The 20,018-nt window shown below is 34.5% G+C and overlaps 1 protein-coding gene across 4 annotated transcripts in view; it reads right to left on the bottom strand.

The window, feature by feature from the left end:
* CUL2 (cullin 2) overlaps window positions 1-20,018 on the bottom strand; it is a 102,495-nt gene that overhangs the window by 22,217 nt on the left and 60,260 nt on the right. For all 4 annotated transcript variants that reach the window (XM_026000835.2, XM_026000833.2, XM_026000832.2 and 1 more), the window contains 4 exons: window positions 5,609-5,705; window positions 5,399-5,509; window positions 2,947-3,109; window positions 209-333 (listed from right to left, as the gene is read on the bottom strand). In XM_026000835.2, the coding sequence (XP_025856620.1) occupies window positions 209-333; window positions 2,947-3,109; window positions 5,399-5,509; window positions 5,609-5,705 (496 nt within the window). The remainder of the gene's footprint in view (window positions 1-208; window positions 334-2,946; window positions 3,110-5,398; window positions 5,510-5,608; window positions 5,706-20,018) is intronic.

The raw sequence follows: 20,018 nt of genomic DNA, 5'->3' as shown, positions 1-20,018 counted from the left end.
AAGCAGCCTATCTCAATCAATGATTTTCTAATAATATGAAAATTCTAAAATGAGGTCAATAAACTGCAAGTATAAAACATTTTAATAAAGATGTTTCGTTTGTAATGGTAGGACTTTTCTGTCATTGTTTAAAACAGTAAAATCCTATGAAAAACTCCATGATAATCTGATTAAGAGAAAAAAATATCCAGTTCCTTATGTAACTCACATTTTCCTGAGTAAGATTACTGGTTGCTCTAAGCCCCTCATCATGGATATGATTTTGCAGTTCCTGAATCATATGAGGTAAACCAGTGGACACAGCACGAAGTAAGACATACATATTTGCCATGTCTGAAGAAAAAAAGAAATTGGATTATTGAATTTCCAAAGAGTTCAAAAAAATATTTTAATGTATTTGGTAATATACAGTTCAAAATGCAGAATTACAAGAGAATGCAGAGAGGGTTCCCTGCACCCATCTCTCCAAAGCAATATTGTAGTCAATACCATTTCAAAGGTGTTTCATGCATATTCAAACACACACATACTGTTTTCCTTCTGTTCCTTTTAATATAAATAGTGTAGCATATTTTATGTATTATTTGCAATTGAAGAACATAACATTTTAACTTAGACATCTTTTTATATCATTACATAAAGTGTATTTTACAACTGCATAACAGCTCATTATATGGCTATACTACAATTTCTTAAAAATTGATGAAAATTTGGTTGTTTCCAATCTCTTGATATTACAATATTACAATTAATATTTCTGTATATAGGCAAGAATATCTTTAGTATAAATCCCTGGAAGTGGAACTGTTGAGTTAAAGTTTCATCTTATAGGCAGATCCTTATAACATAGCTCCCAATACCAGGAAGTTCTCTTGGCAACAACGTGTCATCAGACATTTGGTTTTTCCCATTGAGAGCTGAAAATCATGTCTCAGTGCAATGCTTTTTAAATTTTTTCTTGAAATATAACGTACATACACAAGGTGTACAAATCCCCCCCAGAATGTGTATCTCAATGAATTATCATAAGTGAACACATACATACCCATGTTATCACCCCCAGAGTAAGAAACAGACATTCTCCACACCCAGAAGTTCCTTTCATAACTCTTCCCAATCACTACTCTTCTTGCTCTTCTGCAAAGGTAACCACTGTCATGACCTACCAACCCACTGATTAGCTTTGTCTGTTTTGAACTATTTATAAAAATGGAATCATACAATTCCTTCATGTTTGGTTTCTTTTGTTCAACAGGTTGTTGTAATATGTTCATTTTCACTCCTCTAATAATATTCCATTGTAGGAGTATACTGTACTTTATTCTACTGTTACTGGACATTTGTGTTGTTTCTGGTTTGGAGCTAACTCAATTAAGGCTGCTATGAACATTCTTGTTCCTTTTTATACATATCTGCATGCAGTTTGGGTGGGGGATTATACATCCAGGAGAGGAATGGTTGGATCAAGAAGATGTGCATACAGTCAGCTTTAAGAGTCAATGTCGGTTTTTCAAAGTCGTTGCATCAATTTATACTCTGAGCTCAGGGTACATAACAAGTTCTCGCTATTTCACACACTTCCCAACACTTAGTATATTTGGTCTTTTAAATTTTATATCAAAATGTGAGTACTGATATCTTAGTGTGGCTTTTAATTTGCATTCCCCTACTTTAGTAAGATCGAGGGCCTTTGTATAAGTTTCCTGGCCACTTGGATATACTCTACCCTGCAGTATCTATTCAAATTTCCTGACCATTTTATATTTTGGACATAAACCGTTTTTAGTGATTCCAAATATATTACCCTATGATTATCTTTTGATACTTTTAATGGTCTTTTAAGGATCCAAAGTTTTTAATTTTAATGCAGTCCACTTGATCAATCTTTCCTTTGTGGTTAGTGTTTTTTGTGTCTCATCTAAAATATCTGTCCCTACCTCAAGGTTGTGAGGTTATTCTCCTATAACATCTTCTTGAAGTATTACTGTTTTACATGTAGGTCAAAAGCCTACAATGTATTGATTGATTCTGTATATGGTGTCTGAGGCAGAGATCAAATTTTGCTTTTATCCCAAGTGTATATCCAGTGGACTCAGCACTATGTGTTAAAAAGACTATCCTTCACCCACTGCTCTACAATGTCACAAATGGGGTTACTTCTCAGCTCTGTTTTAATTTAGTCCATTGTTCTATTTGTCTACCCTCACGCCAGGGCCTCATTGTCTTCACTACTGTGGTTTTAGTCACGCTATCCTGCAAAGTCTTCTCATAATGGTCTTCAAGACTGTCTTGACTTTTCTTAGACTCTTAGTCTAAGAGTTTAACCTTCAGAATTAAAACAAACAAACAAAAACACTTCAGTTTTGAGTAGATTCTCCTGGATCTATAAACCAATGTTGCGTTCAACAATGTTTTTTTTTTTTTCTGTGTAGGTCTGGCATGTGTCTCATTATGTTTATTCCTTGTTATTCCCCGTTGTATGACAATACTTTCTTCTTTAAAAAAAAATTCCATTTTTTTACTGCTCATGACTAGAATCTCATATCTTTATTTTGTATTTTCCTCTATTTTGAATAAGATTGAGCATCTGCATATATTTAAAATCAATTTATATTTCTTTTTCATCTTTGCTTTTTTTTCTATTTATTAAAACTCTTAATATATTAAGGAAATTAGCCCTTGTGATATATAAAAAAATGTGCACTTTTTCCTAGCTTTTGACTTTGGAATACCTTTTGAAAACATATCTTTCCAAAATAGTCTTTTAAAATAGATTATTAAGAATTGGTAAAAAGGCATATTGAGTATTTGAGAGACTACTACTAAAAATGTTTGAATTCCTTTTTTTTTTTTCTTAATGTTTGATTTCTAAGAAGCTTGGAGATGATGCAGAAAGTGGGTTTCTAATTTAATTTCTATTCACATTTACTATTTCATATCACTTACCATTTTTTTTCTCTTGTCGGATAATATTATGACATTCTGCATGTAAGAACTGTAAGTGGTCTGCTACCATTCGTTGCTGACATTCATGAATCACTTTAGTATATGAACTTGGATGCAAGTATTTTCGACATCGAATTTCTTCATCTTTTAATCTACCTAGAACCTTTAAAAATATATTCTTATAGTCATGACCCACTATGAGGAAAAACCTGTAATATCAGTAAATAACTTAGGTAATCTAATTTTAATGGCTCAATTAAAAATGGCCAGGTAACAAGAATTACATAACCAATTTAAACCCACATTTCATAAATCATTTCAAATATTTATTTAGGCTAATATCTATCACCTACATTTTACCAAAATCTTATGAACACGAACTAAAGTTAAGTGGTCTGCATTTTGTTTTCATTTACTGACTCTAATCATCCTATTATATAAACAACCCAACATGCAACAGGAAAAGTGGTAAAAATTATTAAAAACCAGAACAGGTGGTCACTTTATGAATATTTAACTATCAAACTAAAAAATAGTTTACATCAACTGGATCAAGTACATTAATTTAATTATTTTATGTTGGTCCCTCTTCTTATAAAATGTAAATATAAACAGTATGTACATGAGAATTATCAAATTAAAGACTTCATTAAAAGTTTTGAAAGTCAAATATATTCAGCCATAGTTAAAGATATCAATCAAGAGCTTTAGTAAAGCGTATCCTATATAAGAAACACTGGGCTACAAACAATACACTGATTAACATTAACAAGAACCAGCTAATAAAGATAATAACTAGAGAATCTAGCCATTTCTACCTCAAAACAAAATTAATTTGCAATAAAAATCCTAGCACATACAGACACATACAAATGTTTAGACTTCGAAAGCGTTCTGCAATGTGAAACTATTGTAACTGGAGTTTCTGAGCGTAAATGGTTCCAGAAAACTGTATATTAAGCCTTTGGGGAGTACTGCCAAAATTTGGGCATCAGAAGGTGATACTGGGAAGGAAAGTGCTGCTGAGAGGGGAAATAACACATCGCTCCTGAATACCTCTCAGATACCTTTTAGAAAATGAGGCAAAGACTGAAGAGAGGGTCCCATCTTTCCTACATTGTTCCCCTGTGGAGCCAAAAGTCCAGGGCAAAGCCACAGAAACCAAAAGTAGACAAGGAAGTATGTGGACTAAAAGATGTTCAGCACATATTTAATCAACTAAGAAAGTCATTTTTATCAAAAAGTTTTTCTTTTAAAATAAAAATATCCCTTAAAAGGACTATGCCTATTAGTCATTAAGTGTACTATGACTTTAATGTTTATGGCTTAACTAAATGTAAGAGGAATTAGAGTCAGGAGTCCATATTCTAGACATTATATGGTTCTATAAGTGGAACATACAATATTTTTGAAAAGAGCCTCTTTTTGAGAGCCAAATATAACAAGGAGGGTATGTATCACTGATAATCCCAGTGCACTTTTCAATAGTGGATCCAGAACCTTTAACAGGAGTCTAAGAAGCAAAAAAATGGCCTAAAGCTAAGAACCACTGACTTGGTGTATGTAACCTGCACTTAATAGATACAGAAAAATGTCCTACAGGGCCTACTGGAGGTCCTATAGCTAATTAGTAACAACCGCAGGAAGAAAATTAAACAACTCAGACTTTTATACCTGGGCTTTGTGGAATATATAACAATGTATCAGTAAGTACTGATATTTCTTGACCTGTGACTTATGGAGGCCACTCTATAACTATTCTACTTGCAACACATTATCTTCTTGGCTAAATAAACTACCAAAAATCATTCTATAATAAAATGCTTGGAACTCAACACCACAAATGAAAAAACCTGGCTAAAAATTTCATACATCTTATATGGTAACTGACTTTATTACATGACTATTCCTTTACTAAAAAAAAAGAAAGAAAGAAAGAGAAATTTAAAAATAGTAATCAATATGTGTTGGTTTATAGATTAATTAAAATTTCTTGTGGAGGTTTTTCTCAGTCTTCCAAAAACTGAACAGACCAAGAGAGTAACTGTTCCAAGGATTTAGAATTATTATATTTTTCCTTCCATTTGAAAAGAAGGAAAGATAAAAACCCAAACACACCTAGCTTCTATGCTTGTCCTATTCCTTAAACATCTACTAAATTAAAATATATTCTTTTGCCAAGAACGTGAATATTAATTTTAAAGACAAGAAAATCAAGCAATCAGGATTTATCAAGAAGTATCAACCATGATGAAAATTGGATAGAATTTTTTTTTCTCATGGACAATGCCCTAATTTATCAATAGGTAGTGTACATTAGCTACAACTCAGAGTAATGATAAAAAAAAAAAAACTCACCAAAGAAATACATTAACTAAGAAAACAAATATTAAATAAAACCATGCCTGATATGTAAGAGATGATGCATTTAACATAGTACGTTCCTTCTTACCTTTTCCATATACTGTGAGCAGTTTGATTCTTGTAATAAATTTGAAGCTTCTTGTTTGTAATACTCTCCTGTTTCAGTCAGAAAGGGAGACTCAAAGATTTCCTGATAAAACTATATAAATAAATTAAAATAGTATTTTAAAAATTAGAACAAGTAGTTTAAGAAATTAAAGGACTGATTATGTTTTTAAAGGAGGCTTTTTATTTTTACCTTTAAGGGGAATTTTTTCTTATACTGTTCAACATGAACAAAGGAGTTAATAACCCCATGGATTACTTTCTGGTTTGGGTCTTCTCCACCACGATCACTAAAACAAGGTATAATAAAAAAAAAAATATTGAGAATACAAATTATCTATGGAAAAATGCCAAAGTATGCCAAAAATATGGCTGCTTATTCTATTGGTTTAATCAAATTATAAGGCATTATAAAGGTCAATGCCAGCTTGATGCTTAAAAATAATTTTTTCATATCAGAGCTGAATATTTATGACAGTTAATATACTCATTAGATATCATTTTAATAAATAAAAGCTTTGATTATTACATTAATACATTTAATTACATTGATACTAAGATGACACTTCTTTAATTTTAAAGTAGACGTGAGACCATCAATTTAAGACCTGAATACTGCTGGTTAAGAATATTTGAATTTCACTTGCCAAAAAATCTATTATTAGACAATTTGGTCTGAGAATTCAGTCTGAATCATTACAAGTATGCCGATAGTGATTTGACAATATGCATTCCTCAAAGGTACATTTTATATATTATCACTCACTGAAGGGACTAATAACTGTTGTTCTCTAAGAGATCTGCTAAAGCCACTGAGTTGCTTTCCATTCAAACACAAAGGTATTTCTCTGTTTTAGTATTTTCACATTTCTTTACAGTTGCAAAGGAATCTAAAATCATCTCAATTATTCATATGACATTTGGTAAGTTCCTATTTAGCCAAAGCACTATGTGTGATGCAAGTTTTAATCATGATAAGAAATGTAGGTTAGTATCAGACTTTCTAATTACAGAAAGAGGAAAATGACATCAAAAAAGTAGTTTGCCAAAAAAAAAAAAAAAAGTAGTTTGCCTAAAGCCACCATCAGTCTGGTCCTAAGTTGGGAATTTCTGGCTCCAGGACTAAAGCTCAAGTCAAAGCATTACACAGTTGAAGGTGTACCTTCCTACAGGCAATCTTTCACCTCATTTTAAAATGTTTTTTTTTTCTCTAAATAATTATTTTATAAAAATGGCAACAGAAAATATATTATCATCATTCCATCGTAAAAGCTTCTTGTTCTTTATAATAGGGTATAAAGACTTTCGAATATTGTCCCTCCTTGCTTCCACATCATCCCTCCAGTCCTCTTTCATTCTTCCTTTAATTATCTGGATAGTCTGGGAAAAGATTTTTGTATATGAATTAATATGGGTATAGTAATTCTGTCAGTGATAGCATCTCAGATACAAAGTCTACATTTTGTTATTACTAATAAAAACAATGAGTTTCTCTAAGGTTACACACAGTGAGCTCATTTACTCTATTCACCTTCCATTAGTTCCTTCCTAAACCCAAATCAAATCTGGTGAAATAAAGATTTAACCAACGTTATCTATTTGAAACACATCGGGCTTTTTTCCTTTTAACTTTGCCTAAGACCAAATATGAATCAGTCAAGAATGCGATACATCTGAAGATTTGGAAAATCTGGTTACCTATAATTTTTTTCGTGACCAAATCCTATTTTCCTTGCTCAGCACCAGGAAAACATCCACTCCGGATATTCTCAGCACTCCTGCCATTTGTTTCTGATCCCAAAATGCCCAGATAAGCTGGAATCAGGTAACATACTGTCTAGAAGAAACAATGATATTCCTACTGCTTAATAACTAAGTTGTCCTCCCTTAAAAGGTAACAACAGAACTCAAAAATTGAGGCATAATTATTCAATTTAAGATCACCATTTATGTTTTTAACTGCACAAAAACATAAATATACAGCATTTCTGCTGAGACATGATAAAAATAAACTGTGAAATGATGCTGTTATACAAAAGCACTGACGAAATTGGTCATCTGAATAAACTCTAGTTTCACATCTAAGAACAGTGGTCCCAAGAGATAAAACTTGAGAAAAGAACATGAAGAATTTTTAGAAATATGGCTTACTATTTGATCCTAATAGGACTGTGTGGAAAATTCCTATAGCAATCATAATGAACCTGTCAATATTATGAAACCACTCAGCTGGGATGATGGCAACTAAACACGAATATTTAGCATAGACCTTAAGACCAGTATTTTGGAGTCAGACTGCCTGGATTTAAGTTTTGGCTGTATTAATATGTCACCTTGGGCAAGCATTCCTTAACCTCTTAGTACTCAGATTTCCTCTTCTGTAAAGTAGGGATAATAAAAGTACCTATACCTCATGGATACAAAAATGTGGTAAAGATGAAGAATAATCCAAGAAAGCATGTAACACAGTGCCTGGTACATGAGTAACGATAAACATTACCTATTATTTTAAGTACTGACAGGATCAAAATGTATCCATTTTTAATATAGTGGAAAGGAGAATAAAGTAAGAGACCAAAAAAGCACTGATTGTGATTTTAAAATTAAGGCTTTTTTTTTTTTTTTAAGATTTATTTATGATAGACAGAGAGAGAGAGAGAGAGGCAGAGACACAGGAGGAGGGAGAAACAGGCTCCATGCTGGGAGCCCGACATGGGACTCGATCCTGGGGCTCCCGGATTGCGCCCTGGGCCAAAGGCAGGCGCTAAACCACTGAGCAACCCAGGGATCCCCCAAATTAAGGTTTTTTAAAGAAGACTAAATGAGCTTTTAACTGAAATAGCAGACCAGATTTGTGGTAATCATCAAAAAGTTAGGCTGGAACTCTGCAAAGTCTTGATACTGCTATATGACAATGTTAGTGAAACCTGCCTTTACCCTGATATTTAAAATGAGACTAGGGTTCCAGCAAACGAAGTGCAGTCTCCTGCTCCTACTCTAAATCTGAGAAATGACAGGAAAGATACTTTCTAATACCTCATTGTTAACAGTAGCCCTTGGACTTACAGAAATTGAAAAAAGATGGAAAGAAGACTGAATAATGTAGGAAAATAAAACTGCATACCAAAATAAATGTACAAGAGAATGCCACAAAGAGGGTGCAAAGAGAGTGGAGGAAGACAGTCAAAGAAGTGGCAGACCCTGAAAGCTGAATGACACACAAAAGATGATAAAACCAGCTATGTCATCAGGAGCACAAGCCAGGCTGTGGAATGAGGCATGGAGCAGCAGCTCTGTCTACGTCCCTGATGGAGCAGCCAGCAGTGTGTGAAAAGCAGTGGAACCCAAGAGAAGGGAAACCTCTGCAACCAGATGATCTGCTGCAGCCCTCACCTGAGAACACCTCCTATTCTTCCCTGTTCCCACCCCAGAAAGGTACTGGGAAATCAAGGAAATATTTTACCTTCAGACTGGCAAGATTTCATAAAAGCAATCTTGCTGAGTGGTAGAGAAACAGGCATTCTCAGATTGCTTGTGGAAGAACAAGCACTTCAGAGAACACACTGGCAAAATTCTAAATGCACATATTCTATGACTCCAAACAAATATCTGCATTTTGTGCACATAAAAAGCAAGAGTTGTATTAGTGAAAAAACTAGAAACAATCTAATATATATCACGAGAAGAGTTTAATAAAATGAGGTGGAACCATACCAAATACTATGTACCAGTTTAAAAAGAATGTACTACGGAGGCAGCCTGGGTGGCTCAGATGGTTAAGCATCTGCCTTTGGTTGTGAACCTGGGTCCTGGTATTGACCCTCAGTCAGGCTCCCTGCTCAGTGGGGAGTCTGCTTCTTCCTCTGCCACTCCCCCTGCTCGTGTTCTCTGTGTCTCTCTCAAATAAATAAATAAAATCTTTTTTTAAAAATAAATGAATGTACTGTATACTAACAGAAAAATTATCAAGATGTATCATTGAATTAAAAAGTTAGTAAGTATAGGGACGCCTGGGTGGCTCAGTGGTTGAGCGTCTGCGTTCAGCTCAGGTCGTGATCCTGGGGTCCTGGGATAGAGTCCCACATTGGGCTCCCCCACAGAAAGCCTGCCTCTCCCTCTATGTCTCTGCCTCTCTTTGTATCTCTCATGAATAAATAAAATCTTTTTTAAAAAGTAAGTATAAATATCATTTATGATTGTCAATTCCTAATTTTTTAAGTTAGGAAAAAAAATCACATTTAAAAAACATCTCTGTATTGTACTTATTTCTATATATAAACAAAAATTCATTGGAAAAGGTTTGTAAAGACAGTTAACCAAATAATAACAGGGATTACCTGTGGGTAGAGGAAGACTAAAGAAAGGATCCGGTCCATTCACGGTTTTTCAAGAATGCGTTTTTGTATCACTTGTGTATTTAAAACTAAGTTTTTCATTGAGTAGCTAATTACAAGGTCCAGGGAAGAAAATGTGCAAGATAAGTCTGGAACATCCTGACATACTAGATAGCAAGGAAGACTGCAAGGATGACTAGGGTCACATCAAAAAGACCATCGTGCCAACTAACCAAAGAGGCAATTTAAACTTTTTAATAAAACAAGACAATGAATAGAAATGAATCAAATGTATTTAGGTCTATAAGTTCATCACAACATAACAAAAAAAAAAAGCTAATTGGTTACTTTCTGAGAAAAACTTATTATCCTGACGAGTAAAGGAAAGCAGCAAGCAGTTTTTTTTATTCTTCCTATATATGACCTTTACACCACAGGGTAACCAAATAGTAGATAAGATTATTCCAGGTAAAAATGAAAACAAAATGACAGAATTAAAGTGACAGTTTTACAAACCTCAATAAACAAAAGATGTCAGTATTCAACATCAGTGTCTGCTTACCTCCAAAAAAGTGGAAAAAAAAAAAACAAACAAACCAGGCACTATGGAAGAATATCTATAGTTTTGCCAGAGGGAACCAATAAGTCTGAGTGAGCCTCTGGTCTGCCAATTTACAGGAATACACAGGACAAAGGAACATTTTAAATGTGCCTCCTGCAATCAGCAAAATCCAAACAATGGGAAAGTCTAAAAGATCAAATGGCCAGGGTTCATCAACAAATTACAAGATTAAAAAAAAAAAAAAAAGAGCAGAAGAGCAACCTGTCAATTTAAAGACTTAAAAGACATGTAAACTTCTTTTGGATGGACAAAACTAAACTCTATTATAGAGTCTAAGAATATACAAGTTGGTAATAATGCTCTAAGAAATAGAAGAAAAGAATTACCTTAAAAGTCAGGATAGTGATAAACTTTTGGAGAAAGAGAAGGGATGGGGCACATGCAAAGGTTTCAGGAGTGGCTGGCATGGTTCTATTACTTGACTTTAGTGGTAGTAACAAGAATATTCACCTTATAATAATTTGTTAGGTTGTCCAACTGTGTTGTCCCACTGTGTTGTTTAGTTTTCTGTATCTTGTATTTTACACTAAAAAAGTTAAATACACACACATACACAACAAAATCCCCCAAAGTACAAAGAAAACTGATATAACAATATTAATATGTGCCAGAATAAAAAAAGATGGATAAAGATACTACATAACAACAAAAACAACCATGAAGATGACAATCCTGGTATTTACTAACAAAAGAGGTATGAAACAAAAAGCAACAATTGCAAGGAAAAAAGTCAATAAATCCAAAAATGAGCTGGGAGATTTTAAAATATCTCTCAGAAACTGAAAGATACAGGGATCCCTGGGTGGCGCAGTGGTTTAGCGCCTGCCTTTGGCTCAGGGCGCGATCCTGGAGACCCGGGATCGAATCCCACGTCGGGCTCCCGGTGCATGGAGCCTGCTTCTCCCTCTGCCTGTGTCTCTGCCTCTCTCTCTCTCTCTCTGTGTGTAACTATCGTAATTAAATAAAAATTAAAAAAAAAAAAAAAACAAAAAACAACCCTCCAGTTCCATCCACTTGAAGCAAATGGTGGGTATTTGTCGTTAAAAAAAAAAAAAAAAAACTGAAAGATACAAAAGAATAAAGACTACTAAGTTAGATTTTATCTTTATCTAAGGCTATATTTTTCCTCAATGAATTCCCCAATGTCCACACAATTTAGAAATAGAAAAACAAACATTCAGATATATTAGAAAAAACACAAATCAGCCACAGCAGCCTATGTTACAGTGTTCCAAATTCAAAGGGGAAGAAAAAATTTCATTTTAGTTTTTACTTTTGTTCAAAGAGTACTCAACATTAGAAAGTTAACTACAGAATTACTGGAAAAGAAATGCAATTCTGAATCCCTTTAACATTAAAAACTCAGTGCTTTCGATAGTATTCTTAACCACCTAAGCAATTCCTTTCACCACCATTTAAAAATATGTCTCTCTCATGTGTTTCTATAATTACATATATCCGGTTTTAATTTTAAAGCTTTATTTATTATTTGAGAGAGGGAGGAGGAGAACATGCAGGGGTTGGGGGGAGAGGGGCAGCCAGAGAGGAGGAGAGAGAGAGATCTCAAGCAGACAACCATGCTGAGCACAGAGTCTGATGTGAGGCTCAATCCCTCGACCCTGAGATCACCACTTGAGCCAAAATCAAGACTCAGACGCTTAATTAAGTGAACCACCCAGGAACCCCTCTAATTTTCATTTTAAAGTAAAACTAAAGTTCTTGCAGAAAATTTATACCACAATATTTGTTTCCAATTATATGGTTATGCTTGCCTTTTTATATATCACTGAAAATATTCAAATTCTTACACTGTGACATTTAGGTACATGAAGTTACAGTATCTTCTTTATTAAAATTATAAACAACTTTAGCATTGAAATTCCCAGTTGGCAATTCTAAATAAATATAAAAGATAAGTTATCATATGAATAAAATTACTTTTATCTTTCCAAGTAAACACTGAAAAATAAGCAGATATACAATATGGTTACATCAGGTGTTTTCTTTCTTATATAAAAGGAGCATCTTTACTTAAAGATTATCAATTACATTTTGTGCGTACAGATTTTGTGATACCATGAAAAATTGTTTTAACCATTGTTTCATTGAATATCTTAACAAAAAAATTCTAGAACCTACATTCCACTTGTAAACCTAGTATTTCTCTGAAATACTTTTTTTCAAGACACATGAAACTGGGATTATTCCTATAATGTTTATATATCTTAAGAGAAGCCATCTTTACAAGAATACAAGAGAGCAAAAAGAGTCCAATCCCAGTTTATATCTTAAAAGCAGATGATGCATGATCTTTAAGCAATGAGCTCTTCTTCCTTTTCTGCTTTTACATCATTTTATACTGCTGCCTTTTCTGTGTTTAGACTTTCTTCTTGTCTTCCTGCAGAAATCCCACTGCACCCAATTACAACTTTTCTCCAAAAGTCATGAAATCTTAACTACAGTTTACTAAATATTTCAGCATGTGTACTCCATAAGAATTTTCACTTAGTGAAACATACTAATTTCACAAGGAAAAATTCTTCATTACTCTGACAGATTACTTCTTTAAAGGTTGAAATAGCCTTTAATTTTCTGAAATCTTCCAAGAAGGTATCTCAGGGTTGGGGAATCTTTATGATATATATATATATATATATTTAATATGTATATTATATATATATGAGATCAAAATTCCTAGATATATGGCTGATGGTACAGTGTAAAATACACCTAATACACCTTCACATAACCAAACTTACATTAGGAAATAACCTTTTCTTTAAAGGTACCAACCAAATTAATTCATCTACTTATCAGTTTAAGACTACATAGCTCAGAGAGGGAGAAAGTACATTACTCTGGTTTAAAAAAATTATAATCATTATCAAATTAATTGAGGTAGAGATTATCTAACCAAACTGTAGGAAAAGAACTATCCCATTAGTATCAGATAACTACTTACGTGGTAGAAGCAAGCATTTTAGCTAAAGGAAAGTGTTTAAGAATTGTAGAGTTAAAAAAAAATGTAGACAGCTGCTGGAAAACAGTTTTAAAGTACCAGTACTTAAGAAATGTTGAATATCTAAGTGCAAACAATATACTAAGTATTTAAGAATTAAGAAAGACACGTTCTTTTTTTTTTTTTTAAGCAACTCTTGGCCACTGTGATAAAAGTAACTTTTCAGACTACATTAAATAATTTTAGCACTAAGTGAAAGCCATCTAAGCAGGAAGAAAACCAGTTCCGTTAAGGATTGCTTGCTTGTTGTTATTCTCTAAAGTCTTTTTGGTTCCACTTATTTTTTTCAAACTATGCTTCCTACTGCTCTTGGCAATTTACCAGTCTCTCGTCACAGAATATTTATTATCATGCTTTCTCATCATCCTATTTATGACCGTTGCTTTCTTTTTCTAAATCTAATTAGACCTCATATAAAATCATACAGTGGAAAACAGTAATTTCAAGTTAAAAGGGGCCTTCAAAGCCAGCTGATCCAACTTTCCCTATTTTACAGGTAAGAAATCCAATGAAGTAATTTACTCAGGAAACAGAATATATGAAGGAAATTAGAATGCCCTGATTACCAATCTGTCTGTTGCTCATACAAATGATTCAGAGAGGGTTGTTTAAAATTTAAAAGGAGGTGGGGGTCAGGAATCTAGACCTAAGGAATAAAGAAAAAGCAAGACCACGAAGGCTGAGAAACATTTTCCTGAACACATCTATGAGTACTTTATCAAGAATTTGAGAAGTAAAACAGTATAATCCCCAAGCGTAAGAAAAAAATTTGATCCAAAAGGCATTTCAAACTGATAAATGTATTACAGATTTGAAGAATAACAGATAAAAGTTATCTGCATTCATTAACAAGTATTAAAGGTTAAGTTGTCTTGACAAGCTTTACAAAGAACCTGTTTAAGGAAGAACACCTACACAAATTGGATTGCTTTAGGGAGTTTTATAAGAAGTTTTTACTTGGACACTAATTTTACTGACACTTACTGATAAGATATATTATGCCTCAAGCACTGTAGTAAAAACTTTATTATAAAGCATCTCATTTCATCTTAACAACAGCAATATAAAATAGGTACTGTTAACACTCTTAGTAATTTGATGTAGACAAAATTCTTTTGGCATCAAAGGAAAAATAGTTGGCAGCTAAATCATGCAAGTGTGTAAAGATATTCCTGGGGAATAAATTACTCCATTCTGGTATTTGAAAAACTTATAATTTTCAATCAATTTTCACTTTATTTTACTTCTTAATCCTAATTGTTCATTTTTAAAAATAAATTTCATTATTTACAATAGGAAATATGGGCAGTTATTTCTTACTAATATTTCTTACTGTTATTCTCAAATGTTTTAAAAAATTATTAATGGAGCTCTAACACAGTGCTACAATAAGCTAAGTAAATTATTGATGTCTTCAGTTCCTTTAACTGAGATTACCACATAGGAAACAATTTTTAAATATCAGGAATTCTACATGTTGTTTCACATTAAGAATCCTTCCTCAGCCTCCATACTACATAATCATACGTCAATTGAATGAATATTACAGAAAAAAATACTTTGGCTAAAGATTTTGAAGTCTCCCCCTCACCAAAGATTCTCTGTCCATTTCAACCCAATCTAAAAACATTCTTGTGTCCCAGAAGAAGGACAGAAAAGAAAAATAAGAATGGAATTAATAAAAAAAAAAAGGAGACATACAATAGGGAAGGTCAACTAAGACAAAACTAGTATTTTGGACAAATCCGACATGAACCTCTCATAAAAGTCATCAAGAAAAGATGCACAAAAGCAAGATTATGGAAGAATACATTTTCCCAAATGGGGATTAAAAAGAAAATAATGCATTAACCAAGTGATTAACTCTTTGATATTCTATGGATATACATCATTATGTAGAATACCTCCCCAAAACCCATAATCTCAGTCTAATCATGACAAGATATCAGAGAAATCAAAGTTGACATACTACAAAATACCTGATTACTAATTTTTCTTTTCTTTTCTTTTTTTTTACTAATTTTTCTTTTAATAAGTGTCAACTCATGAGAAACAATGAAAGACTAAAAAATTCTCCACCAAGTAGAAGATACCAAAAGAGACATGAGAGCTAAATGCAATGCTGTGATATAGACTGGGTCTTGGTAATGAATATATGAGCACATCAGTGAAAAACCGGGGAAATGCAAATACAATCTGTAGTTAACAGTTTAGTACTAATGTTCATAAGTATACCATGAGTTGTGAGATAGTAATATTAGGAAACCAGGAGTATACAGGAACTTTCTGCATTAACGAAGCAACTCTTCTCTAAACTTAAAGTTCTTTCAAATAAAAAAAAATTTTTGAAGAAGATACTGGGATGCCTGGGTGGCTCAGTGGTTGAGTGTCTCCCTTCAGCCCAGACCATGATCCTGGAGTGCTGGGATTGAGTCCCATATAGGGCTCCCTGCATGGAGCCTGCTTCTCCTTCTGCCTATGTTTCTGCCTCTCTCTCTGTGTGTCTTGTGGATAAATAAAATCTTTAAAAGAAAAGAAAAAGAAAACATTGTCAACAGCTATTTCAAATAATTTTGAAAAAATAATTCACAACTGAGGATAAATAAATATCTGACCACTGTGATAGAAAAAAAAACGATAGGTAGTGTAAAAATCTTAATCCTGAAACAACTGCTTTGGAATCCAGCACTCCAAGATTTGGCAAAAAGCTGGAAATTGAAAAGATGGCAGAGTAGAAGTATCACGAGCTCCATTCATCCCATGCACAGACACACCAAGGTAACAATTACTATACAACTAACCAAAAATAATCTAGAGACCGGCAGAACAAATCCTCCACAGCTAGTTGTAGAGGAAGCAACATCAGAAAGAGTGGGAGGGACAGAGATGCAGTCAGGAGCCAAATCCAAAGCAACTAACTACAGATGAGAGGGACATCACAAGCAAAGAGAAGTGAGGGGATCAGACCCTATATCAGGCACTCCCTGAGCTGGGGACCCAGACTAGTAAGATGGGTCCCCATAATGTAAGGCTTTGAAAATTATCCAGCTTAACTTCAGGAGTATTAAAAATCAGCAGAACTTAACTCTTGGAGAGCTGAAAGGCAATAGGAAACTGAGTCCCTGTCCTTAAGGAACCAGCACTAAATAACTTGGTAGAGGCACAGCATACAAGCAGCAATTTGAAAAGTGCTTGGGGCATATGTGAAGATTTATTGATTAATCTTAGAACATATGGTGGAGGGGCAGGGATCCGCAGGACATTTCTCAAGGAACCACAGTGTTGGTGGGTGCCATTTCTCTTTCACTCCCTGGTCTAGATAACCGGACACAGTTCTAACACTCTCCCATCTGTACTACTACCACAGTAGGTCCTCCCTACCCCCATGTTCCCCTACAGATCTGCTCAACCCAATAAACCCACCCCAGCAGACATCCCTCCAAAGTGGCTCTTGCTCTGCCACACCAATCAGGCTACCCCTGCCAAGACCACTGCCACTCCAAAGTGGCTCCTGCCCTGAGAATTTGGGGAGGAACACCATACACCGACCCACCCACAGTTTCTACAGCCAGGCCTCTTAGCTGGCTGCACATGGAGCAAGTCCTTGCCTTCTGGGACACTTGTAGCAGTGGCAAACGCTAACTGCAGACAACTAGGCTATGTGTTCGCCCCAACCACTCGTTAGCCAAGGCAGTTATACCTGGGCCTCTCAACACTGTGGGAAGCAAATTCTGCCCAGTGCCCCAAGGGCTGGGAAAGTGGGTTATTGCTGCCAGCTGAGTTGAAGGCCGGCCCCACCCACCAGCTTGTCCATAGCAATTGTGGCTGCATGTGCACATGCAGCTCATACAGGGACACCAATGAGGCACCTGGTTCTGATGACCAGAGACAACTGTGCTACAGAGCAACACAGTACTTCTTCTACACAAGGCTACTACTTTCAAGACCAAGTGACATAGCTAACCTAATACACAGAAACAAACAGAGAAAGTTACACAAAATAAGAAGGCAGAGGAATACATCCCAAATTAAAGAACAAGACAAAGTAACACAAAAAGAGCCAAGTAAAAATGGAGATCAACATTTCTCATAAAGAGCTCAAAGTAATGGTCATAAAGATACTCACCTGACGTCAGAGAAGAGTAGATGAACTCACTGAAAACTTCAACAAAGAGATACAAAATATTAAAACAAAAAGTGTTGAAGAACACTGAAATGAAAATTATACTAGAGGAAATCAACAGATGAGGAAATGCAGAAGAATGGATCAGTAATCTGGAAGACAGGGTAATAGAAAGCAACTGAGCTGAACAGAAAAGAAACAAAAAGAAAAATAAAAAATAATAGGTTAAGAGAACTCTGTGACATCATCAATAGTAATAACATTCATATGATAGGGATCCCTGAAAAAGGAGAGAGAGGGGGTGGAAAATTTATTTGAAGAAACAATAGCTGAAAACTTATCTGATCTGAGAAAGAAAATAGACATCCAGATCCAGGAAGCACAGACAACCCTTAATAAGATGAACCTAAGGAGGCCCATACCAATTAAAATGGCAAAAGTAATAATAGAGAATTTTAAAAGCAGCAACAGTAGAGGCACCTGGGTGGCTCAGTTAAGCATTGGTCTCTTGGTTTCAGTTCAGATCATGATTTCATGGGTTGTGAGATCAAGCCCTGGGTGGGGTTCTGCACTCAATGAGGAGTCTGCTTGACAGTGGGGAATCTGCTTGAAGATTCTCTCTCCCACCCCAGGCCCCCCCAACTCATGCACTCTTTCTTTCTCAAATAAATAAATCTTTAAAAAATAAATAAGAGGAGCAAGAGAAAATACTTATATATAAGGGAAATACTTTAAGACTATCAGCTGAGTTTTCAGCAGAAATTTTGCAGGCCAAAAGAAAGTGGCATATTATATTCAAAATACTGACGGGAAAAAACTACAACCTACAACCTACCTGACAAGGTTATTATTCAGAATTGAAGGAGAGATAAAGAGATTCTTAGTCAAACAAAAGTTAAAAGGGGCTTATCACCACTAACCTATTACAAGTAACATTTTCTTTAAGTGGAAAGAAATGTCGTAACTAGAAGAAAATAATAAAAAGGTATTAACTGCACAAATATAAACAAATAGTAGATTAATTACTTAAAAAACCAGTATGGAGGTTAAAACACGAAAGTAGTAAAATCAATTATATCTACAAAAATCATGAGATAAATTGAAAAGATGTAAAATATGACATTATATATGTAAAATGTGGAGGGAGGGAGAGGAAGTGTAATGCTTTCAGAATGTATTCAAACTTGAGGGCAGCCTGGGGGGCTCAGCAGTTTAGCCCTGTCTTTGGCCAGGGGGGTGATCCTGGAGACCTGGGATCGTGTCCCGCATTGGGCTCCCTGCATGGAATCTGCTTTCTCCTTCTGCCTGTGTCTGTGCCTCTCTCTCTCTGTTTCTCATGAACAAATAAATAAAATCTTTAGCAAAAAAAAAAAGAAAAACTTGAGCAACCACCAACTTAATATAACCTACTACACACATAGGATGTTATTATATACGAACCCAATGGTAACCACAAATCAAATACCTGTATTAGATATACAAAAAATAAAGAGAAAGAATCTAAGTATAATACTAAAGAAAACCATCAAACCACAAGGGAAAAGAGCAAACAAGAAGAAAAGTACAGAGAAGAACTACAAAAACAACCAGAAAACAATGAACAAAATAATATGTAATACATACATATTTATCAGTAATTACTTTAAATATTCATGGATTAAATGTTCCAATCAAAAGACATAGGGTGACTTGGATAAAAAACAACCCATCTATATGAGGCTTAGAAGAGACTCACTTCAGACCTAAAGACACACACAAACTAAAAGTGAAAGGATGAAAAAAAAATATTCCATGCAAATGGAAATGAAAAGTTGGAGTCAAATACATCAGATGAAACAGACTTTATTTTTTAAAAAAGATTTTATATATTTATTTATGAGAGACAGAGAGGGAGAGACATAGGCAGAGGGAGAAGCAGGCTCCCTGTGGGGAGCCTGATGTTGGACTCGATCCCAGGACCCCAGGATGAGGCCCTGAGTCCAAGGCAGCCACTCAACTGCTGAGCTACCCAGGAGTCCCTGAAACAGACTTTAACACAAAGCCTGGAGAGACAAAGAAAATCATTACATAACGATAAAGGGACCAATCCAAAAGGAGAATAAAACAATTATAAATATCTATGCATCCAACATAGGAGCACCTAAATATATAAAGTAAATATTAACAGACATAAAGAGGAATGTTGACAATAATTAATACATTAATTAATTAATATTAATACATTAATAGTAAGGAATTTTAACATCTCACTTTTATTGGTGGATAGATAGAGCATCCAACCAGAAAATCAACAAGGAAACAATGGCTTTGAACAACACATTAGACCGGATGGACCTAACAGTTATATATAGACCATTCCATCCACAAACAGCAGAACACACATTCTTTTCATGTGCATATAGAACATTTTCTCAAACAGATCACACGTTAGGCCACAAAACAAGTCTCAATAAATTTAAGACTAAAATCATAACAAGCATCTTTTCCAATCTCAACAGTATGAAA

This window comes from Vulpes vulpes, chromosome 2, assembly GCF_048418805.1.
Source record: "Vulpes vulpes isolate BD-2025 chromosome 2, VulVul3, whole genome shotgun sequence".
NCBI lineage: Eukaryota > Metazoa > Chordata > Mammalia > Carnivora > Canidae > Vulpes > Vulpes vulpes.
This window is presented reverse-complemented; position numbering and strand designations above follow the sequence as displayed.